Raw genomic sequence first — 24615 nt, 5'->3', positions numbered from 1 at the left:
AAAACTCCAGAAGCTGCTGATTCTCTGACACCTATAGTTAGAATTTTTTTTGTCAAGAAGGGGGTGCTTAAAATCGCAGCCGATTTTATAAGGCTTTTTTGGGGGGCATGGTTGCTAAGTGAATCACTGCAGTAGTTAAGTGAATCACATGGTCATTAAGCAAACCCAGGTTCCCCCCCCCCCCAAACTTTGCTTCTGGAAAGTCTGTTGAGCTGGTCGCAAATGGTGACCACAGGACCCCAGGATGCGGCAATTCGATTAGGCAAATGCCAATGTCCAGACTTTGATCACATGACCATGGGGATGCTGTGACGGTTGTAAGTGCGGATACTGGTTGTAAGTCACTTTTTTTCATTGCTGTTGTAACTTCAAACAGTCACTAAACAAATGGTTGTCCAAAGATGCTTTGTCCAAAAGGCAACTGGACTTCCTTGGGTTTTTTCCCTTGAAGAAGTTTCACTTCTTGCCAAGAACCTTCTACAGGTAGTTCTCAACTTACAACCACAACTGGAGGTTTTAAAGAAGAGATTGGACAACCATTTGGCTAAAATGGTATAGGGTTTTCTGCCTGAGCAGGGGGTTGTACTAGATGACCTCCACGGTCCTTTCCAACTCTTGTTATTCTGTTCTGTTCTGTTCTGCTCTTTTCTATTCTTCAATCCATTATTCTATTCTATTCTATTCTATTCTATTCTATTCTATTCTATTCTATTCTATTCTTCAATCCATTATTCTATTCTATTCTATTCTATTCTATTCTATTCTTCAATCCACTATTCTATTCTATTCTATTCTATTCTATTCTATTCTATTCTATTCTATTCTATTCTATTCTTCAATCCATTATTCTATTCTATTCTATTCTATTCTATTCTATTCTATTCTATTTCTATTCTATTCTATTCTATTCTATTCTATTCTATTTCTATTCTATTCTTCAATCCATTATTCTATTCTATTCTATTCTATTCTATTCTATTCTATTCTATTCTATTCTATTCTATTCTATTCTATTCTTCAATCCATTATTCTATTCTATTCTATTTCTATTCTATTATTCTATTCTATTCTATTCTATTCTATTTCTATTCTATTTCTATTCTATTCTTCAATCCATTATTCTATTCTATTCTATTCTATTCTTCAATCCATTATTCTATTCTATTCTATTCTATTCTATTCTATTCTATTCTATTCTATTCTTCAATCCATTATTCTATTCTATTCTATTCTATTCTTCAATCCATTATTCTATTCTATTCTATTCTATTCTATTCTATTCTATTCTATTCTATTCTATTCTATTCTATTCTATTCTATTCTATTCTTCAATCCATTATTCTATTCTATTCTATTCTATTCTTCAATCCATTATTCTATTCTATTCTATTCTATTCTATTCTATTCTATTCTATTCTATTCTATTCTATTCTATTCTATTCTATTCTATTCTATTTCTATTCTATTCTTCAATCCATATATTCTATTCTATTCTATTCTATTCTATTCTATTCTATTCTATTCTATTCTATTCTATTCTATTCTATTCTATTCTATCCTTCTGACCTTCCAGTCTGGAAAGATATTTGGGAGACAAATCTCATTAGCTACAGAGGCCCCGTTACAAAGAACACAGCAGGGCTTCTGCAAGGCTTTTAAAATGCACTTGCTTTTTGGAATATCGACAGGGGCAGGCAGAAGATCCCCACTGTGAAGCCATCAAAGCTTACAAAAGCAACCAGGACCAAGGCAGATTTGCAGAAAGAGCAATCTTCTGCAACCAGCATCCTCTGGAACCCCCAGTCTGTACAGCGACCCAACCCTGCAGAAACCACCAGATATTATTACAATGATAGCTACACCTCATTACAGACGGAGTCAAGCTCTCTTGGGACAGGAGATGAGATGCAGAGATGAGGCCTGTTCCAGCCAAGCTCAACTGAAGAGCAGATGAGCCCGTGTAAACCTCAGGGTGAATCAGACAAGCGGGCCCAGGGCTGAAAGATGTTTACACCCCACACCCAATCCTGTTTCTAGGATGTCAGCAGGCCAAGCAAATGGCCTCCTAACACACCAAGAAGATGCTGAGATTTTGGAAAAAAGCGCAGAGAAGAGCAACGAAGACGATTAAAGGCCTGGAGACTAAAACATACGCAGGACGGTTGCAGGAATTGGGTACGGCCAGTCTAGAGGAAAGAAGGACTAAGGGGGGACATGATAGCAGTATTCCAGTATTTGAGGGGCTGCCACAAAGAGGAGGGGGAGTCAACCTATGTCCCAAAGCACCAGAAGGCAGGACAAGAAACAAGTGGATGGGAACTCATCAAGGAGAGAAGCAACCTGGAATTAAGGAGAAAGTTCCTAACTGGGAGGACAATCAACCAGTGGGCCGGCTTGCCTTCAGACATTGTGGGTGCTCCATCAATGGAGGTTTTTAAGAAGAGAGTGGACAGCCACCTGTCTGGAATGGTGTAGGGTCTCCTGCCTGAGCAGGGGGTTGGACTAGAAGATCTCTAGGGTCCCTTCCAGCTCTATTCTGATTGATTGAGTCAAGCTCTCTTGAGACAGGAGATCAGATACAGAGATGAAGCCGGTTCCTGCCAAGCTCAACTAAATAGCAGATGAGACAGTAAATCTAAGGTGAATCAGACAGAGACAAGTGGGCACATGGCTGAAAGCTTTTAAGGCCCTAGACCAGGGGTAGGCAACCTTGGCTCTTTTATGACTCGTGGACTTCAAGTCCCAGAATTCCTGAGCCAGCCAAGCTGGCTCAGGAATTCTGGGACTTGAAGTCCACGAGTCATAAAAGAGCCGAGGTTGCCTACCCCTGCCCTACACCAACCCTGCTCATAGGTTGTTAGCAGGCTGAGCAAATGACCTGCTCACTTCTTACCTCCAGTACTTTAAATGTTCGTGGAATTCAAAATTCAGAAAGATTCTCTCCACTCTGAAGGAGCATATAGGTCAGGGATAGGCAACCTTGGCTCTTTTATGACTCGTGGACTTCAACTCCCAGAATTCCTGAGCCAGCATGGAAATCTCTCCCCTTTCCCCTCAGCATGGCTGGCTCAGGAATTCTGGGAGTTGAAGTCCACGAGTCATAAAAGAGCCAAGGTTGCCTACCCCTCATATAGGTAGTACTTGACTTTTTGCTTAGTGACCGTGTGAAGTTACAATGACACTGAAAAAAAGCGACTTATGGCCATTTTTCATACTTATGACCATTGCAGCATCCCCATGGTCACGTGATATATGTTTGAGCCCAAAATTTCTGTTGTTAAGTGAGACATTTGTTAAGTGAGTTTTGCCCCATTTTACAACTTTTCTTGCTTCAGTTGTTAAGTGGATCACTGCAATTGACAGGTCAGTAACTTGGTTGCTAAGTGAATCTGGCTGCCCCCATTGACTTTGCTTGTCAGGAGGTCACAAAAAGGGATCACCTGACCTTGGGATACAGCAACAGACGAAAATTTGAATCAGCTGCCAAGTCACTTTTCCCAGTGCCATTGTAACTTTGAACATTCACTAAATGAACATTTGTAAGTCGAGGATTACCTGTACTTGACGACTGACTTGTGCATTCACACACACCCCAAAAAAGCCATCCCTTCTTCCCCCCCCCCTCCCTCCATGCCACTCCGGGCCACCAACCTCGAAAAGTTGGGAGAACTCTGGCCTGGACAGTGTTATTTGGACGTAGATCCTTTTTAGCATTTATATTTTACTGTGTTTTATTAATCTTGGTGAAATGTTAATATGTATTGCTAGTCCGTGTATGATACGCCATACGCTAAGTAAATAATACTTTACAGAAGCAGGTCATCTGAATCCGAGTTTTCTTATTTCTCAGCCTTATCTGGTTCTTCAGTGGAAAGTGTGCCAAAAAATTGTCCAAACAAAACTCGGAGGTTAAGTTTCCTTCTGGATGACACGCTCACTTGTTATGTACTATAAATGCTCATGGAATTCAGAAAGCTCTTAAAAGAGGTTAAATCATGGCAACGGGACCAAGGTTTGTTAAACTGAGACATTTCGTTACTCATCCAAGAAACCTCTTTAGTCAAAATGAAAAACTTAGGCAAAGAGTCAGGAGAGTCGTTGGCATGTACTAATTCTTGCCCTACCAACTGCAGGGGTTTCTCCCCAAAATGTATTGCAAATATAATATGCAAGTCCAAAAGCATCTTAAAATGGTTAAACTGTGGCAACAGGACCAAAGTTTCAGAAAGCTTCTCTCCCCTCTAATTAAAGCGGCATACTTAGTCTAAATTAGGGGTAGGCAACCTTGGCTCTTTTTATGACTCGTGGACTTCAACTCCCAGAATTCCTGAGCCAACATGGCTCACCTTGGAAACCTCTCCCTTTCCCCTCAGCCTGGCTGGCTCAGGAATTCTGGGAGTTGAAGTCCACAAGTCATAAAAGAGCCAAGGTTGCCTACCCCTGGAAACACAATACACAACAGATAGTCCTTGATTTACCATGGTTTGCTTAGCAACCAAAGTTACGTCACGGGAAAAAAAGTGACTTATGACCGTTTTTCACAGTTACGACCTTTCCGGCACCCCCATAATCACGTGATCAAAATTCAGACGCTTGGCAACGGGTTCCTATTCATGACCTTTGCTGTGTCCCGAGATCATGTGATCCCCTTTTGCGACCTTTCTGATGAGTCAATGGGGAAGCCAGATGCACTTAACAACCGGGTTACTAACTTACCCTCTGCAGGGATTCACTTAACAACGGAGGTCAGAAAGTTCGTTAAGCGGGGCAAAATTCACTTAACAAGTGTCTCGCCTAACAACAGAAATCTGGAGCTTCACTGCATTCATAAGTTGAGGAGTACCTGTAACTTTATCTACTTTTACAGAAGCCTGCCATTTGAACCCGAATTTTCCCATTTATTAGCCCCAGGGTCCAACTGGATTCTCCAATGGAATTGTCAAGGAATTGTCCCAACAGAATTCTGGCAGCAACCCGTGTCAACCATCAGCGCCAGTCAATTCGAGTATTGAGTTGACTGAGGTTCATGTTTAATGAATAAAAGTTAATAATGATAATAATAATAAAAGTTGGAAGGGACCTTGGAGGTCATCTAGTCCAACCCACTTCTCAGGCAGGAAACCCTATGCCATTTCAGACAAATGGCTGTCCAGTCTCTTCTTAAAACCTTCCAGTGTTGGAGCATTCACCGCTTCTGGAGGCAGGTTGTTCCGCTGGTTAATTGTTCTAACAATTCAGGAAGTTTCTCCTTAGTTCTAGGTTGCTTCTGTCCTTGATTAGTTTCCATCCGTTGCTTCTTGTCCTGCCTTCAGGCGCTTTGGAGAATGGCTTGACTCCCTCTTCTTTGGGGCAGCCCCTGAGATACTGGAAGACTGCTATCATGTCCCCCCTCGTCCTTCTCTTCATCAAACTTGACATACCCAATTCCAGCAACCAATTTGAAGCGGCAACTATTCCTCCATGGAATCCAGAGTAGATTATGAAGTCCGATCACCCTGATCAGATTGCAACCTTCTTGAAGATCTGCAAGTCAGGAGCATTCCTTATCCTGGGAGTGATGAGTGATGGCGAGAATCTATCAGGAACAGCCTCTCCTGTAACAGTGTCCAGGCAACTAGGTTGTGTAAAAGAAGCCTTTTTAATATTTACACACAGTCCTCAATTTACAGCCCTTCGTTTAGTGACCGAAGTTACAGCAGCCCTGAAAAAAGGGGCTCTTTTTCACACTTAACGACCTTCGCAGCGTCCTCAAGGTTACGTGATCAAAATTCAGGGGCTTGGAAACTGGCCTGTATTTATGACGGTTTCAGCGTCCCCCGGGGGTCACGCGATTCCCCTTTTGCGACCTTCTGACAAGCAAAGTCCAGGGGGAGAAGCCAGATGTAATTAACAACCTTCTTACTAACTTAACAGCTGCGGTGATTCACTTAACAGGTGAAGCAAGAAAGGTCGCGAAATGGGGCAAACCTCACTTAACAGTTGTCTTGTTTAGCAATGGAAATGTGAGGCTGGGTAAGTAAATATGGGACTATCTGCATTGTGGTTACTGCGTCAATTTAAAGAATTGGACGGCAGGGGCTAGCCCAGGGGTAGGCAACCTTGGCTCTTTTATGACTCGTGGACTTCAACTCCCAGAATTCCTGAGCCAGCTGGCTCAGGAATTCTGGGAGTTGATGTCCACGAGTCATAAAAGAGCCAAGGTTGCCTACCCCTGGGCTAGACGGTCAGTGGGGGATAGGGTGCCCCATGCTGGCTGGTTGTTGGCCAGGAAGGGCGGAGGAGAGGAAGGGGTTACACAGCTACGGAGAAGAGGCTGATTAAACAGTAACAGGTGTTGCTGACCCATGGAACAGATGTGTCCCTGCCATGAAATTTTTTTTAAAAAAAAATCTCAGGGACAATCAGGGGATCAAAATAGGGGAGGAAGGGAGGGTGGGAAGGCAAAGGGTTCGAGACTCAACGAGAAATGAAAAGGCACCCAGCAGGGCATAGTAGCAGGGAAATAAAGGGAGAATAAAAGCAGAAATGAACCAGAGCAGACAGTTTTCACATGACTGGCTGGGGAATTCTGGGAATTGTAATCCACGGGGGGTGTGTGTGTGTGTCTTAAAAGCACCAAGTGGGGAAACTCTGAAACTAAGCCAAATACAAAAAAATGATTCAGATTATCTTTTTGTCTAAAATGGTATATACTATAGGTTTCCTGCCTGAGCAGGGGGTTGGACACTAGATGACCTCCAAGGTCCCTTCCAAATTATTATTATTATTATTATTATTATTATTATTATTATTATTATTATTATTATTATTATTATTATTATTATTATTGTTGTTGTTGTTGTTGTTGTTGTTGTTGTTGTTATTTATCCAGGTGGAAGGTGGAGCATCAACCCTCATTTAGATGCTGGCTTCACCCAACATGCTTAAATGGTCCGAGTCCTCAATGAGTCCTCGCGTCACCACCACAGTCGAGCCCAAAATTCAGGTTGCTAAGTGAGACATTTGTTAAGGGAGTTTTGCCCAATTTTACAACTTTTCTTGCCACAGCTGTTCAGCTGCAGTTGTTAACAGTCACCCGGTTGTTAAGTGAAGCTGGCTTCCCCCATTGACTTTGCTGGTCAGAAGGTCCCAAAAGGGGATCACGTCTCTCTCTCTCTCTCTCTCTCTCTCTCTCTCTCTCTCTCTCTCTCTCTCTCTCTCTCTCTCTCTCTCTCTCTCTCTCTCTCACACACACACACACACACACACACACACACACAGAGACACACACACACCGGGACTGCGACCGTCATAAATAGGAATCGGTTGCCAAGGGTCTGAATTTGAATCGTGTGAAGACAGGCTTGTAAGAGCGAGTTGCAACGGTTGTAAGTGTGAAAAACAGGCGTAAGTCCCTTTTTTCACTGCCTTTGAACAGTCACTAAATAAACCATGATAACTTGAGGACGACCTATAGATTCTCTGGGCTGGTTTGTTTTTTTTTCTTTGTTTGCTAAATAAGCAAACCTTCCAACTAACCTTAGATAAATTTATGGCCTGAATGACTGAACGGACTGAAGACCTGGTGTCATTTGGGATTACAGCTGTAGATTATGTTCAGATCACGGCCACAAACAATGCTCATATTTTATTCAAAGTTTTCTGTAAAACATAGCCAGGAAACACCTCTGCGCCTCTGTGTGTGTTCTGTCTGCCTTTTTTTCCCCCCCAACTTGGGTCTGATTTATTAAATACAGGATTTTTTAAAAAACCAATATAATGAACAATAACTCTCCAAGCAAGGGCAATTTATCTACTACGCTGAGCTGCTAAAAGGAAAACAGAGAGAGATTCTAACCAAGGCTACATCAGTCAACCTTTGCCCGCTGCCAAAAATACATTTCCTAGTTTGTTTGTTTTTTATCTGACTTATTATCTGACTAGTCCTCCACTTACATCACAGCTGAGACCGAAATTTTTGTTGCTAAGCAAGGCAGTTGTTAAATAAGTTGTGCCCTATTTTACAATCTTTTTTAGCCACTGTTATTCAGCGAATCACTGCAGTTGTTAAGCAGTCGTTAAGCAAAACCGGATTCCCCCATTGAGATTGCTTGTCAGAAGCTATAATAATGATAATAATAATAAAGTTGGAAGGGACCTTGGAGGTCACCTAGTCCAACCCCCTGCTCAGGCAGGAAACCCTATACCAGGGGTAGGCAACCTTGGCTCTTTTATGACTCGTGGACTTCAACTCCCAGAATTCCTGAGCCAGGCATGCTGGCTGAGGAATTCTGGGAGTTGAAGTCCACGAGTCATAAAAGAGCCAAGGTTGCCTACCCCTGCCCTATACCATTTCAGACAAATGGCTGTCCAGTCTCTTCTAAAAAAAACTTCCAGTGTTGCAGCATTCACAGCTTCTGGAGGCAGGCTGTTCCACTGGTTAATTGTTCTAATTGTCAGGAAATTTCGCCTTAGTTGCAGGTTGCTTCTCTCCTTGGTTAGTTTCCATCCATTGCTTCTTGTCCTGCCTTCGGGCGCTTTGGAGAATAGCTTGACTCCCTCTTCTTTGGGGCAACCCCTGAGATATTGGAACACTGCTATCATGTCCCCCCTCGTCCTTCTCTTCATTAAACTAAACATACCCATTTCCAGCAACCGTTATTTAAATGTTTCAGCCTCCAGTCCCCTGATCATCTTTGTTGCTCTTCTCTGCACTCTTTCTGAAATCTCAACATCTTTTTTACATCGTGGTGACCAAGACTGGATGCCGGATTCCAAGTGTGGCCTTACCAAGGCCTTGTAAAGCGGTATTAATACGTCACGTGATCTTGATTCTATCCCTCTGTTAATGCAGCCTAGCACTGTGTTGGCTTTTTTGGCAGCTGCAGCACACGGCTGGCTCATATTTAAGTGACTGTCCACTTAAATAGCTGGTTGGAAAGGTCGTAAAAGGGGATGACATGACCCCAGGGTTGGTGGGGGGGAATGCTGTAACCGTAGTAAATAAATGATCTTGCTTTGGAGGTGAGTTTGTCTCCTTTTAAATGCAGGGCATTTGTTTACAGGTGGTCCTCAACTTACGACAGCTCACTTAGTGAGTGTTCAAAATTACGATGGCACTGGAAGTGACTCACGACCATTTTTCACACTTACGACGGTTGCAGCATCCCTACAGACACATGATCAAAATTCGGATGCTTCACAACCAGCTCACATTTATGACGGTTGCTGTGTCCTGGGGTCACGTGATCCCCTTTTATGACCTTCTGACCAGCAAAGTCAATGGGGAAGCCAAGGGTTGGCTTCACCACCGTGCCCCCGACTTAACCGCTGCAGTGATTCCCTTAACAGCGGTGGCAAAGAAGGTCGTAAAACGGGGCAAGACTCACTTCACCAACGTCTCACTTGGCAACAGAAAGTTTGGGGGCTCCGTTGTGGCTGTAAATTGAGGACTACCCGAAAAAGCCAGAGAAGCCAAAATCTTGCAAGAAAAGGATAGCAGCTGGTTGTTGTTTGTTGTTATTGTTGTTTTTCTCTCAGGTGTTCCAGCCAAGGAACACCTTGTGTCCTCCCCCCCCCCCAGGTTGTTTGTCTCAAAAAGTGGCTGCAACAACAGGGAAACGAAGCCAAATTCTCCAAATTCTCCGTCTTTTGCTTTGCTTCGCTTGTTTTTGCAAAAAAAGGATGGTGGTGGTGGAAAGCAGGCTGAGTTAACTTCAAAAGACCTGTGGGCGATTTTATTTTTTTTAATAAATGCAGGGGAATTAAAAAATATGTGCAGAATTCAACTCCGGGAGGGGAGGATTTGGGCCTGTCAAGGTTTTATTTACTTACTTAAAGAGAATTGAAACTGTTCTAACCCCTTCGGCCCTGAAGTTCGGGAGGTAAGTATTTTTACAGCTTGGGAGATACGATTACAAGCGTTTACCTAAAGCTTAAAAATCTAGGGAAGGGATTAGGAGGAACAAGGAATTCGGTGATTAGGGTGGTTTTCAGGGCTGTCGGAGGCTGGAGGACTGCCAAGAAAAATGTGAAGCAGCGGGCATTTTGCAGGAGAGCTCCAAATGTTGGGGTTGGGGCTGGCAGTTTGACTTTTTTGACCCCTCACCTCCCCATGTCTCTGGCTCTCATCCCCTGGCCTTGACAAGTATAATTAAAATTCGGCAGAAGGACACAAGGCACACATACTCCCTACAGGAAGTCAGGCCGATTTATTTAATCGGTGTAAATGTCCCACACATCTCCGCATTCTCTGCATTTAAATTATCTTTGCCAGATGGTGCTTTTTAGCATTTCTACAACCATCTCTTCCCCCCCCCCCGCTCTGGGGAGGGGGGACACATAAAAGCGATTCAGAGGGGGGTCCAAACGCCTTCAGCTGAAGGTCACTCCGGGCCCTGGCTGGAGTTTTGGGGAAATCTTTCAAAGGCCTGGGGGGGCGAGGCTTCCCTTTAGCTCCGGTGCAAAAAGAAGGGAAGACATAGAAAAATAAAAAGAGGAAAGAAAATCAAACACACACACACACACACACACACACCCCAAACTAAAAAAGGAGCCAGATTCCAGACAGGTCACACCCAGGTAGGCACCTGCAAAGTAGTCCTTGATTGTACTAAGGGGTTCTTGAGGCATTCCGACGGGTGGGAGCAAGCGGGAAGCCTGGAGTTCATAAAACTCCACTGCACGGGGTGGAAAGACCCACTAATTCCCACCGTGGAAGAAGGGACGGTGACGGAGTCGGCCCAGACGGCACAATGGACTCTTCTCATTACAGAGAATAATAATTTACCCAGTTTTGTTTCCACCTGCAAACCACTCCTGGATTTGGTACCCGAAACTTTAATTTGAGGTGTTTTAGGCAACCAGGACAACATTGTTGGTATAGAACTGGCTTGAAACATTTAGAAAAGTAAAACAAAAGGGTTTTTTGTTTTTTTGGCATCCTGCTGCGCTTAAAAAAAAGTGGGACGTCACTCCTCTCCTTTCCCCCCCCCCCCGTTTCATGCACTTCTCAATTTTTGCTTCTGTTCACACAGGTAGTCCTTGACTTATACACCCTTACATGTTTCACACTTAAAGACTTGCAACACGGTTAGTAGTCCTCAAGTTACCAGAGTTCACTGAGTGACCGTTCAAAGGCACTGGGAAAAGTGGCACTTACAAGCCTTGCAGCGTCCCTGTGTTCACATGAACAAAATGCAGACGCTTGGACACTGATTCATATTTATGACGGCTGCAACTGTCCCCGGGCTACGCGATCTCCTTTCGTGACCTTCAGACGAGCAAAGTCAACGGGGAAGGAGCCAGATTCCCTTTACAACCCTCTTACTAAGTGAACAACTGCAGGGATTCCCTTGTGGCAAAAAAAAAAAAAATAGTTGTAAAATGAGGCAAAAACTCACTTAACTGCCGTCTCGCTTAAGAATAGAAATCTGGGCCTCGATTGTGGTCTACCTTATTAAAAAAAACTTTAATAAGAATTAAAAATAACTTCCACGGCAGGGATGCTCTGACGGGCTTGTCCTGCCTCTCGTGAGAAACAGCAGGGAACAAAATGCCAGCTATGAATAGTTTTGCCCTTTGGGGGGGGGGCTGAAAAGGGGATGCCCTCAACATCCAGAGGGTCTAAAAAAAGACCCCGGTCCAGAAATAGCCGAGGCCCAGGACCAACGCCAGGGCTTTGAAAGCAAAGTCAGTCCTGCAAGGCGATTGTTCCTCTCCAGCTCCCAGGCCTGGACGAATGTGAGGTCTCCACAGCGCGGCATCCATCCCGGGCAGACATGCCTGGCCCAGCCAGCTCATTAACATGAGGAGAACTGGGGCTTTTGTCTGGGGGGGGGGTGGAGGGGGGGCAGATGCCAAGGGAAGCAAAGAAAGGGGAGAGGGAGGAAGCTCAGCAACCCAAGCAGAGGTGGAGGCGGCTGCGGTCCAAAGGAGAATCACCGGCACAGATCCCGCCCCGTTTTCCCACAGCTTGGAGGAGAAAATAGGATGGAAGTGGGTTACGGCCCAGAGCAGGACGTCAAAAGTTAGTTTGGAAGTTCTTGAGGGCTGGCCAGCCTGTCCTGGCCTCCAGAACTCGAGATTTTATTTTATTTTATTATTTTATTTTATTTTATTTTATTATTTTATTTTATTATTTTATTATTTATATTTTATTTATTTATTTATTTATTTATTTTATTTTTTATTATTATTTATTTTTTATTATTTTTTAATTTTATTAATTTTATTTTATTATTTTAGTTAGCAGGGAGTCAGACTAGCAGTCCTCCCAGGTCCCTTCCAACTATTCTGTTGTTCTGTTCTGTTCTGTTCTAGTTTATTTTATCATTATTTTATTTTCATTTCATTCTACCTTACTTTTTTTTTATTTGATTGGATTTATTTGCCGCCCATCTCACCTTGAGGTGACTCGGGCCAGCTTCACAAGCCGAAAAGTAATAAAACATAAATATTTCCAAAATCAATACAGGTTAGTCCTTGGCTTATAGCCGCAACTCAGCCCCAGATTTCTGTTTTCGAGCCAGGCAGTTGTTGAAGTTTTGCCCCATTTTACAAGCTTTCTTGCTACGGTTGTTAAGCGAATCACTGCTTAACAATCACTGTAAAGTGAGTCTGGATTCCATTGACTTTGCTTGTCAGAAGGGGATCAAGTGATCCCAGGGATGCTGCAACCGTCGTAAAAATGAGCTCGTTGCCAAGCGTCTGAATTTTGATCACATGACCAGGGGGATGCTGCAATGGTCCTTAAGTGTGAAAAATGGTCATAAGTCACTTTTCCCCCCACTGTTATGGTAACTTTGAACGGTCGCTAAACGAATGGTGGTAAGTGAAGCACTACCTGTAAATTAGAATTACAAACAAAAGTTAAGTGCCTCAGATATTTGCAAAGATAGGGAAACTGGAAAGCAAAGAGCCCTCTGCACATGCTCAGAAGCACTTGCTGCAGCAATGAAAAATAAAGAGAGACCCAGATTTGAAGTGGAATAGGAAAGCTCTTCAGCCAACATTGAGGGACTTTCTAAAATCTAAATCCAGATTCTGTGACGCTGGCAGTTTAGGATATGGTAGGACAAAGCCCAGATGATCTTGGAATCCATTGGACTGTCTCGATCTTAAATAGAGCTTCTGGGATCTTCTCTAGAGCCTAGTCAACCTCCACCTTCCCCAGCTGCGACCGAGAGCCTTTTTTTAAAACAAAAACCAAAAAACAACAGCATGCATTTCTCCTGGCTGATTTGACAAGGTGCCACGCTTGGGCAGGCAGACACAATGTGGGGAAGGGGCCAGAGACGTCCGTCGGACGGAGGGAAGGAGAAAGAGAGGGAGGGGAGAAAGAGAGGGAGGGAGGGAAGGAGAAAGAGAGGGAGGGAAGGAAGGAGAAAGAGAGGGAGTGGAGAAAGAGAGGGAGGGAAGGAGAAAGGGAGGGAGGGAAGGAGAAAGAGAAAGGAGATAGGGAGGGAGGGAAGGAGAAAGAGGGAGGGAAGGAGAGAGGGAGGGAGGGAAGGAAGGAGAAAGAGGGAGGGAGGGAGGGAGGGGAGAAAGAGAGGAAGGAAGAGGGAGGGAGGGAGGGAGAAAGGGAAGGAGGGAGGGAAGGAGGGAAGGAGAAAGAGAGGGAGGGAGGGAAGGAGAAAGAGAGGGAGGGAGGGAAGGAGGGAAGGAGAAAGAGAGGGAGAGAAGCCAGAAAACGGAGTCGCACCTTGGAATTTAGATTGTCAGGGCCCGAGCTGTGCAAAATGAAAGGTGTGTTTGTGTGGCGGGAACATGTCTCTGCACACCTGAAACCGCAGCAACCCACCTGAAGGGGGGGGCCCCCCGGGAGGCCAGGATGCGAGGGAGGGGACGGGGGGGGAACCCCGCAAGCCAGGAGACAGGGAGAAGAGACAGGCCTCTCCAAGGGCAAATTTTGCAATGTTTGTGCTCCAAAGTGGCCAGACCGGTTGTCATCTTCCCCCCTTTGTGGCTGAGAGATGTTATCATGGAAGGGAAGCCGGGAGGGGAGGAGGGCTGGGCTGGGGGTGCGGGGGGGGGGGGGGGGAGAGAGGAAGAGGAGGTCCAAGATTGGCAGGGCGCGGGGGGGGGGGGGCTCAGGAGTAGTCAAAAAAGTCAAGATGGGGCAATCGAAGCTCCGCCAGGGGTTTGCATGCATTAACACCAGCCTTGTGAGGTAGGACAGATTAGAAGCAAATCCCAGCAGGACAGGTAGTCCTCAACTGTCAACAGTTCATTTAGTGACCGTTCCAAGTTACAACGGCGCTGGAAAAGTGACATACGACCACCTTTCACACTTACAACCACTGCAGCATTCCCGGTGGTCACGTGATCAAAATTCAGACGCTTGGCAACTGACTCACGTTTATGACGGTTTCAGCGTCCCTAGGGTCACGTGATCAACTTTTGCCACCGTCTGAGAAGCAAAGTCCAGGGGGGAAGCCGGATTCGCTTTACAACCGGGTTACTAACTTAATGAGTGCAATGATTCACTTAGCAACCGTGGCAAGAAAAGTCGTACAATGGGGCAAAACTCACTTAACAAATGTCTCGCTTAGCCACAGAGATTTTGGGCTCAACTGTGGCCGTAAGTCAAGGATTACCTGCCGTAGTTCTATCTTTATTATAAAATTATATTAACAGAATCTTGCAAATCTAAAAGTACCTCCCCCCCTCCCTTTTACAATCTCAGAAGGCAGGGAGGGTCCGGTCTGAGATGTTTGCCACGCCCCTTTTTCTTCTGTGGGCGCAGCTGCCTCTTATCTGAAATGGCTGACATGGTAAAGGGTTACCTGCCTGAGCAGGGGGTTGGACTAGAAGACCTCTAAGGTCCCTTCTATTCTATTCTATTCTATTCTATTCTATTCTATTCTATTCTATTCTATCTCTAAAGGTAAAGGTAAAGGTTCCCCCGCACACGAGTGCTAGTCGTTTCCGACTCTAGGGGCCGGTGCTCATCTCCGTTTCAAAGCCGAAGAGCCAGCGCTTGTCTGAGGACATCTCCGTGGTCATGTGGCTGGCATGACTAGACGCCAAAGGCGCACGGAACGCTGTTACCTTCCCACCGTAGTGGTGCCTATTTTTCTACTTGCATTTTTAGGTGCTTTCAAACTGCTAGGTTGGCAGAAGCTGGGACGAGTAACAGGCGCTCACTCTGTTACGCGGCACTCGGGATTTGACCCGCCAAACTGCCGACCTTCTGATCGACAAGCTCAGCGTCCTAACCCACTGAGCCACCGCGTCCCTATTCTATCTCTACTCCTACTCTATTCTATTCCTTACTGAATTCTCAATAAAGATTCTATTCTATTCTATTCCATTCCATTCTATTCCATTCTATTCCATAGAATAGAATAAGAATAGAATAAGAATAAGAATAAGAATAGAACAATAGAATAGAATATATTCTATTGCTCTATTCTATTCTATTCTTATTCTTATTCTATTCTTATTCTATTCTATTATTCTATTATATGTTGTATTCTATTATTCTATTATATATTGTATTCTATTATTCTATTATATATTCTATTCTATTCTTATTCTATTTTATTTTCTATTCTTATTCTATTCTATTCTGTTCTATTTTCTATTCTTTTCTATTCTATATTCTATTCTTTTCTTATTCTTATTCTATTCTTCTACTCTACTCTATTCCACAACCTGTTCTGTGTCTCTTCCTCCCGTATCTTGTTTCCCTCACACCATTAGACAGGCAGTCCTCATTTTACGACCACAATGGAGTCCAACATTTCCGTAGCTAAGCAAGACAGTTTTTAAGTGAGTTTTCCTCCATTTCACAACCTTTCCTGCCACGGTTGTTAAGCGAATCACTGCAGTTAAGTTAGTAACACGGTTGTTAAGTGAATCTGCCTCAACCCCACCACCACCACCATTGACTTTGCTTGTCAGAAGCTCCCAAAAGGGGATCGCTTGACCCTGGGATACTGCAACCGTCATAAATGTGAGTCAGTTGCCAAGCGTCTGAATTTTGATTACGGGAACGTGGGGATGCTGCAATGGTCGTTAAGTGGGGGCGGGGGGGGGGGAAATGGTCATAAGTCCCAACCGGCCATGCAAAGGTTGGCAAGCTTGAGAGAAAGAGATTCAACCCATATATTGTGGGCTGCTGATCCAGAGTCAGAGGCCAGCGACTGGATCTTTTTTCAGTAAGACGCCTGGGGAATTCTGGGAGTTGAAGTCCACCCATCTTAAAGTGGCCAACCTTGAGAAACCTGTGTAGCTGATGGTTCACTGAGGATCTCTCTCTTCCTCACCGCCAGCCAAGTTCTTGCTGAACAGGATCCAAAACAATTTGCACATCTCGGGTGTTGCCGGCTGCAGCTGGCAAGGCCACCAGAATCGTACCAGCCCCACTGCCAACTTCGGCTCAAGCTAGCAAGAAGCCCCTCACTCGAATTGGCATGCTTACTCTTCCCCCTCGCTCCCCCAGGCAAAAAAAGGGGTTTTCTCATTTCTGGTTCCCAAAGCTGAAATCTAGCAACCCCATACCTTGTCTCCCTTTATCCCTTCCCCCCACCATCTCCAGACTCAAACTGAGTTTCACTTTGATGCTTGCAAACTCTTTTGGAAACAAGCCATTCTAAGCATCAGGAACCCCTTTCTTGCAACCGCAAAACTGCAATTCCTCCTTCTTTCTTTTTTTTTTAAAGGAGGGATAAGAAGCATAAAGGCTCTTCAGCTTTGAAACGGAGATGAGCACCGGCCCTACGTGCGGGGGAACCTTTACCTTTACCTAAGAAGCATAAAACAGGAGTGTCCAACCTGGGCAACTGGGACTTCAACTCCCAGAATCCCCCCCACCATGTCTGTCTGTCTCTCTCTCTCTCTCTCTCTCTCTCTCTCACACACACACACACACACACACACACACACACAGTGATGCTGCGATCTACCTGTCCAATGCCAACTTCCTAATTGTTGATCGTGGGACTGTGAAGAGGCTGCGACAGTTGTAAGTACGAGGACCAGTTGTAAGTCACTTTTTTTCAGTCTCGTCGCAACTTTGAACTGTCCCTAAACAAATGATTGCAAGTCAAGAACTCCTCTCTCTACTTTTGCCCTTCTCTTCTGAAAAATATCCACAGCTCTAGAACTGGTAAGCATTCAACCGTAAATGAAAAAAGAACATCTACTTCCCAAGCGGAAAGAAAAATAAAAATTGCTTTCTTTCTTGAACAGTCTTGGCTGTCAGCAAAGCTGGCTAAGGAATTCTGGGAGTTGAAGTCCACAAGACTTAAAGTTGCCAAGGTCGAGGACCCCTGATCTAGGTCAGTGTTTCTCAACCTCAATAACTTTAAGAAGGGTGGACTTCAATTCCCAGATTTGTGGCTTCTCTTCAATTTCAGAGCAGGCCCTTTTGAGAGATTTTGAGCATGTACAGAGCGGACTAGAACTCACCGTCTCCTAGTGACTGGCCCAAATTCACCCAGCCAGCTTTGATGCTTAAGGCAGGACTAGAATTCACCGTCTCCTGGCTTGTAGGCCAGCAGATTAACCACTATACCAAACGGGCTCCAATGCTCTCAGTTATATAATTACAATTACATATAATTACAATTCAGCCAGAACTGGTGCAAATTACATCATCTGAGAGATGCTACAACCCCTCTACCCACAGTCAGCCCACTTTCCTTCGCCACATCTGGAACCGCCACCAGCCTCGGGGAAAGCTCTTTCCACAATGCAAGGGTGAATCCTAGCAAAACCAAGCCAAGAAAGGAAAGATTCCACAAATCTGGGCCTCGATCCACTCGGCCACACCTTTTGCGATTCTCTCTCTCTCTCTCTCTCTCTCTCTCTCTCTCTCTCTCTCTCTCTCTCTCTCTCTCTCTCTGTGAAATCCAATATAAGAGATGTTCGCTTGAAGAAAAGCATCCGAAATGCTTGGAAGAGACCCCCCCCTAACCAAGGAAGCCTAGGGCCCTAGACCGCACCAACCATCTTTCCCCCCCACACTGTACTTCCCAGCTAAAATCTCTCTCAAACTCCTCCTGGGTGGGAGGTTACGAGGGGGGGGGGCAGAGCAGAAAGTTCCCCCAGCATCCAGCCTGGCAAACAAAGATGAAAAGGTTGAGTAAAACGTAAGTTAAGAAACAAGCAGGAATGTCAGAAGTGTCAGAACTGAACAAATAACCAGCTGGGGCATGTTGAGCTAAGCGGCATCCCTCCCTCCTACTCCCAAGCTGGGGAGGGGTCTTCCCAGCTCCCTTCCCCGCCCTTCTCCTCAATCTCCCCTCCTGCTTCTTCTGCCCTTCTTCAGCAGGTCTTGTGCCAGTCCAGCGCCACTCATCTCTCTACCACGCCCAAAGCAGGCTGCCCTGGCATCTGAAGCGCTCCTGTCCTTCCCCTGCAATTCGATAAGCATCCTCCCTTTGCACCAGGCGTCTAGCGCGCGCGAGAGAGAGAGAGAGAGATTCTGCTCAGCCCTTTTTCTGACCCCTAAACTGGCGCGCCCCCCCTCTTTTAGATTTGATTTACGTTCTTTTTCATTATCTTTATAAATAACTCAAGATGGCGAACATACCTCGTCCTATTTTGCCCATAACAACAACCCCTGTCGGGGCTCAGAGAAAGTGAGTTGGCCCCAAATCACACAGCCGGCTTTCATGCCTAAGGCGTGCTAGAACTCACCATCTCCTGGGGATTGGTCCAAAGTCACCCAGCTGGCTTTTGTGTCTAAAGTTGGACTAAAACTCACCGTCTCCTGGTGATCGGTCCAAAATTACCCAGCTGGCTTTCATGTCTGAGGTGGAACTAGAACTCACCGTCTCCTGGTGATTGGCTCAAAGTCGCCCATCTAGCTTCATGCCTAAGGCAGAACTAGAATTCACCGTCTCCTGGTGATTAGCTGAAAGTCACCCAGCTAGCTTCATGCCTAAAGCAGCACCAGCACCGTTTTTCTAGCCTGCTGGAAACTTTTAAACTTTATTTCAATTCTTTACTTGAGTCCTTCGCCCACCTCTTCTCCTTTACCACCCGGGGAGTTTTGCCTCCTCCTTTCCTTCCAAAGGGATTTCTCCAAAAATAAAAAATAAAAACTTGCAGAGGGTGGATAAGATTTCCCTTCCAGAGGGTTGCAAGCTAGCCCTGAAAAGCTGCTATCTGCAGCCGAGGTTATCATTTAATCCTTGGGCGGAGCAATGTTTGAAGGATGGAGAGGCTGCTGAATGCCAGATCCAAGCAGGGTGGCAGGAGTTAATACTTGCATTCGGCTAGTCAACCTGAAATTGAACCCTACATCAGATGTGTCCAAGCTTGGCAACCGACGACCTGTGGACTACAACTCCCAAAATCCCCCAGCCAGCATTCATAAGCAAGAAGCCACAACTGGGTGACTCTGGGCCAATCCCCAGGAGACAGTGAGTTCTAGTGCTGCCTTAAGATATTAAGCTGGCTGGGTAACTTTGTGCCAATCCCTCGGAGACTGTGAATTCTAGTCCCACCTAAGGCACCAAAGCGTGGCTGGCTGGGGAATTCTGGGAGTCGAAGTCCACAAGTCCTCAAGTTGCCAAGCTTGGATACCCCACCCCATACCAAAGGCGAGCTGTGGCTGTCTTTTCTTTCTTCAAAAGCTCCCCACAACTTCTGTCTCCCATCTGGGTGGAAAGTTGGGGGGGGGGGCAGCTCAGCTCTGCCTCTAACCCTTGCCTCCCTCCACCGTGCCCTCATGCCCCCTGCAGACCCCCCCCAATCAATTCATCTGTATGAAGCTATGGCATCACTTTGGGGATGAGTCACGTAGGAAGGGCCAAGTCACGCTTAGCAATAGGAGCTGGAAAGAAGCTTAGCCTTAGGGGGGAAGCAGGTGAGGGAGGGGCAGGAGAAAAACGGGGAGGGCAGTAAAGGGGGGGGGGTCAGGCATCCAGCCACGGGCGACTTTTCTTTACCTCTTCATTGGGAGCCTGGGGGTTTTATCGAAGGCACAGCTCCATGCCACCCAATGCTAGGGGGGACAATATCACTGAGGTGAGCGGAGGGGCAGGGCAGGGATATACAGGTTGTCCTCGACTTACAACAATTCATTTAGTGACCTTTGGAAGTTACAACGGCACTGGAAAAAGCGACTTAGGACCGTTTTTCCCCACTTACGGCCGTTGGGGCATCCCCATAGTCACAAGATTTACCTTCGCATGCTTGACAACCGACTCACATTTATGACGATCACGTGATCCCCTTTTGTGACTTTCTGACAAGCAAAGTCGATTGGGGGGGGGGGAAGCCAGATTTACTTAAGAACGGCGCGACTAACTTAACAACTGCAGTGATTCCCTCAACCAACCTGGCGAGGAAAGTCGTAAAACGGGGCAAAGCTCCCTTAACGAACGCCTCACATAGCAACATACATGTTGTGGTCATAAACCGAGGACCACCTGTAAAATAGAACTGCTTCTCCTGCCCTTGTCGAAGTCCTCCCTTCAAAGTCTGGAATCTCTCTCCTCTCCTTCCCGGGGAATTTCTCCCTGCAATTGCACCCCCTCGCCCTCCCCTCCTCCTCCACATTTGAATCCAGATCTTCCTTTGGGGCTGGGAAATGAGGAGGGGAGGGGGGGAAAATGGAAAGACCTGGGGCTCTTGTGCACCCCAAAAGGAGGCGAGTTGCAAAGCAAAGCAAAGTCAAGCCAAAGTCCTAGGAGTCCTCCATTCCCAGAATCCCCCCCTTCCCTCCCCCCCAGACTCTGGTCGAGCGCCAGGGGCTTTGTCCCCCCCCCCGAGGAAGGCGGGTCCAAGGGATTCCCAAACGAGGCGGCTTTCCAGAAACCGGGACGGGGTGAGTGGGGGGGTGGGGGGTGTCTCCTGCAAGAGAAAGCCAAGAGCCGCGAGCGGGGCGGGGAAGGCGCTCCGGCAGGTGGATCCCAGCCTTTTTCCCAGCGCTCGGAGGAGGCGGCAGCCGAGCGAGCGCAATTTGCACCCGGAGCCGCTCGGCGGAGTCAGGCTGGACGGCCCTGGAGCGCTCGAGAGAGAGCGGGGGGGACTCGGGGGGGGCGCCGGGTGCAACTGCCCTGCTCCTGCCCCTCCCTCCCTCCCTCCCGCCCTCCCTCCCACTCCCGGGCTGGCAGCAGCCGCAGAGGCGAGGCGAAGCGAGGCGTGGGGGTCCCGCCGCCCCCTTACCTGGGCAGGCGAGCAGCCAGAGCCCCGCCAGGAGGCCGGCGAGAGGGAGCGCCCGGGGGAGAGCGCCGCTGCCCATGATCCGCGCCCGGTGCAACTCGACGCCGACACTGAAGCCGAAGCCGCCGCCGCCGCTCGCTCGCCCCCTCCTGCCCGCCCCCCGGCCCGCCCTCCGCTGCCTCGGCCCAATCCCCGGCCGCCGCCCCCCCGCCCCCACCCCCGCAAGTCTCCCCGGGCCGTGGGGAGGGGGAGGAGGAAAAGGCAGGGGGCGCCCCCGAGAGAAGAGCCCAGCCGCTTGCTTTCTTTCTTTCTCTCCTTTCTTTCTTTCTGTCTTTCTTTCTTTCTTTCTTTCTTTCTTTCTTTCTTTCTTTCTTTCTTTTCTTTCTCCCCTTCTTTCTCTCTCCCCTTCTTTCTCTCCCTCTTTCCTTCTTTTTTCCCTTTCTCTCTGGCCTTCTCCCTCTCTCCCTTTCTCTCCCTCCCTCCCTTTCTTTCTTTCTTTCGTTCTTTCTTTCTCTTTCTTTTCTCTCTCCCCTTCTTTCTCTTTCTTTCTCTCTCTTCTTTCTCTCCCTCTTTCCTTCTTTTTTCCCTTTCTCTCTGCCCTTCTCTCTCTCTCCCTTTCTATCTCTCCCTCCCTTTCTTTCTTTCTTTCGTTCTTTCTTTCTCTCCTTTCTTTTCTCTCTCCCCTTCTTTCTCTTTCTTTCTCTCTCTTCTTTCTCTCCCTCTTTCCTTCTTTTTTCCCTTTCTCTCTGCCCTTCTCTCTCTCTCCCTCCCTTTCTTTCTTTCGTTCTTTCTTTCTCTTCTTTCTTTTCTCTCTCCCTTTCTTTCTCTTTCTTTCTCTCACTTCTTTCTCTCCCTCTTTCCTTCTTTTTTCCCTTTCTCTCTGCCCTTCTTTCTTTCTCTTTCTCCCTTCCTATCTCTCCCTCCCTTTCTCTTTCTTTCATTTGTTCTTTCTTTCTTTCTCTCTCTTCCCCCCCCCCGTCTTTCTCTCTCCCCTTTCTCCCCCTCTCTCTCTCTCTCTTTCTTTTTCCCCCTCCTCAAAAACAAAACTTGGCACACGGGGCACCGGCGGGCCGCTCCTTTCTCGCCCCTGAGGGATGGGACTTCTTAAGCCTGGCGGCGCCCAAAGCTCCTGCCTGGTATTCTGAGCCAAAAGGCGAGGGGGCTTCTGAGGAACTGCAGAGCACACTCCGTTCTCGCCCCTTGCGTATCGGCTGCCCCATGCGCTTCTGCCTTTTTAAAGGTTTCTTTCTCTGCTTGGGAAAACTGCACAAATGAAGTAACGCGAAGTGGGTCGCTGTTTGAGCGCCAAAGAATGGAGGCCTTTGAACTCTGGTGCTGGAGAAGACTCCTGCGAGTCCCTTGGACTGCAAGGCGATCAAACCGGTCGGTCCTAGAGGAGATCGACCCTGACTGCTCTTTAGAAGGCCAGATCCTGAAGCTAAAACTCAAATACTTTGGCCACCTAATGAGAAGGAAGGACTCACTGGAGAAGAGCCTCATGCTGGGAAAGGTTGAGGGCAAGAGAAGAAGGGGACGACAGAGAAGGAGGTGGCTGGATGGAGTCACCGAAGCAGGAGGCGTGAGCCTAAATGGACTCCAGAAGATGGTAGAGGACAGGAAGGCCTGGAGGAACGTGGTCCATAGGGTCGCGATGGGTCGGACACGACTTCGACTTCGCAGCTAACAGCAACAAACAGTTCGGTGGGGAGCGGAGCAGCGCTTAAAGGAAGAACAAAGGAAGCAGGGAAGGTTTGGCAGCCCCCCCAAAAAAAGGCAGGTGAGGGGAAATGAGACCCCCAAGGACCCTGCCTGGGGTCCCTTTGGCAGTCTGGGAGCAGGGAGGCCATCATCTCAAAACGAGGCCCAAAGAAAGGGGAAGGTAGACTTGCCAGAGGCTTAAAGGCTTTTAAAAATGAGGAGCTTCTCAACTCCTCCCCCAAATGAGGGAAACGGACTCCTCCCACTTTAGATCGTTGCTCCACCCCCTGATACCCCACTCAACACCCCACCCCTATTAAATGCAGTGCCTGGCCATCCAAAAGATGCCCGTGGGTTAGGAAAACCGCAGGGGGAAAGAGTGCTGAACCACAGATAAAGTAAACTTTACAATCAGGGTTATTATGGTGATTCTTATTTCGTGACCTGATCTCAGAAAGAAATGAACTGCTTCAGTTGCTACCATTATCGTTTCCTTGAGAAAAAAGGAAGAGGAAGGAAGGAAGGAAGGAAGGAAGGAAGGAAGGAAGGAAGGAAGGAAGGAAGGAAGGAAGGAAGAGAAAGCACTGATGTTACATAGTTTGGGTAATTTAATATCTGCCAAAAAGCAGCCCAGCTTGATGTCTTTTGGGCTGTCAACTTTTGCTTTGACTAACATTCAAAAATGTTTTGCAAAAGAAGGCTTACATCAGGATTAAAGTATCTGCACCCAGGTACCATCAAGCTGTGTGCACGTATTCAGATCCAGGAGAGGACACAGCAGCCCACAGATTGAAGCTTGCAACGCCTGCCCCCCAAGTCAACCAAATGGGTCCCCCTGACTATGCCTCCTATAGTGCAGCAATTCCCCACCATCGTGCAACTTTAACATCGGTGGACTTCGACTCCCAGAATTCCCCAGTCAGCAAGCAGTGGACTTCAATGTGTGGACTTCGACTCCCAGAATTCCCCAGCCAGCAAGAACTCAGGGAATTGAAGTCCACACACCTTAAAGTTGCCTGTTTTGAGAAGGGCTGCTTGGCCATCCAACCTGGTTGCCTGCCAAATCCAGCTTGGCTTTCCAAGGCTCTTTCTGGCCTCCTCAATCCCATACTAGTTAAAGTCCAGGCCTGCTGGTCGGGGAATCCTGGGAATTGAAGTCCATGCAGGCTGCCTGCGGGATCCTGGGAGCTGAAGTCCATGCATCCTGGCTGGAGGAATTCTGGGAGTATAAGTCCATGCCTGCTGCCTAAGGAATAGGATAACTTGCTACTCCTTTGGCTGATCCTACTGGCCTCTCTTGGCCCTTGTCCCAAGGCACCTGGCGTCCCTCCAAGGGGTAGGTGTTATAGCCCAGCAGATTTTAGCCACCTGCAGGCCGGCCTTGGCAGATGTCGGAAGAAAGAGGACTGAACAGCTAAGGATGAGTCTGGGGGAAAGCAACAGTCACGTGAACACGCAAGAGAAAGACAAGGTTGCTGGGGCCGCTTCTCCCCTAATTAGGGGCACACGGGGGAAGGCCTGGGTAAGCACACAACGTCTTCTGGAACTTCTCCAATTGTATTTTGTTGATTCGGAGGAAGGGGAAATCATGGAACACAATGATTAAGTGGATATATTTCACTTTGTTGGGGGAAACAGTTGGAAATGGAGATAAAAACTCTGCCTCGTCAGCTTCCGAGCGCTGGGAAAAACACGGGGTCCTCCCAATATAAGGCCAGATGCATTATCCTCTACATCTAGGGGCATTTTTTTTCTAGACACCCCCCCCCCAGGGATGCACTTGCTCAGATGTCCTCTGGGTTATCGCTCCTCTTA

At 47.0% G+C, this 24615-nt stretch overlaps 1 protein-coding gene across 1 annotated transcript in view; it reads right to left on the bottom strand.

The window, feature by feature from the left end:
* The window catches only part of BCAM (basal cell adhesion molecule (Lutheran blood group)), a 58141-nt gene extending 36555 nt beyond the window's left edge, over window positions 1-21586 (bottom strand). Inside the window, exon 1 of the mRNA XM_081335223.1 lies at window positions 21106-21586. Within this exon, the coding sequence (XP_081191349.1) occupies window positions 21106-21181 (76 nt within the window). The 5' untranslated portion in view covers window positions 21182-21586. The remainder of the gene's footprint in view (window positions 1-21105) is intronic.
* Between the last annotated feature and the right edge of the window lie 3029 nt (window positions 21587-24615).

Source organism: Vipera berus (genome assembly GCF_964194415.1).
Source record: "Vipera berus genome assembly, chromosome: 9".
In the NCBI taxonomy this organism is placed as follows: domain Eukaryota; kingdom Metazoa; phylum Chordata; class Lepidosauria; order Squamata; family Viperidae; genus Vipera; species Vipera berus.
The sequence above is the reverse complement of the archived record's forward strand: the minus strand, read 5'-3'. Positions and strand labels throughout refer to the sequence as shown.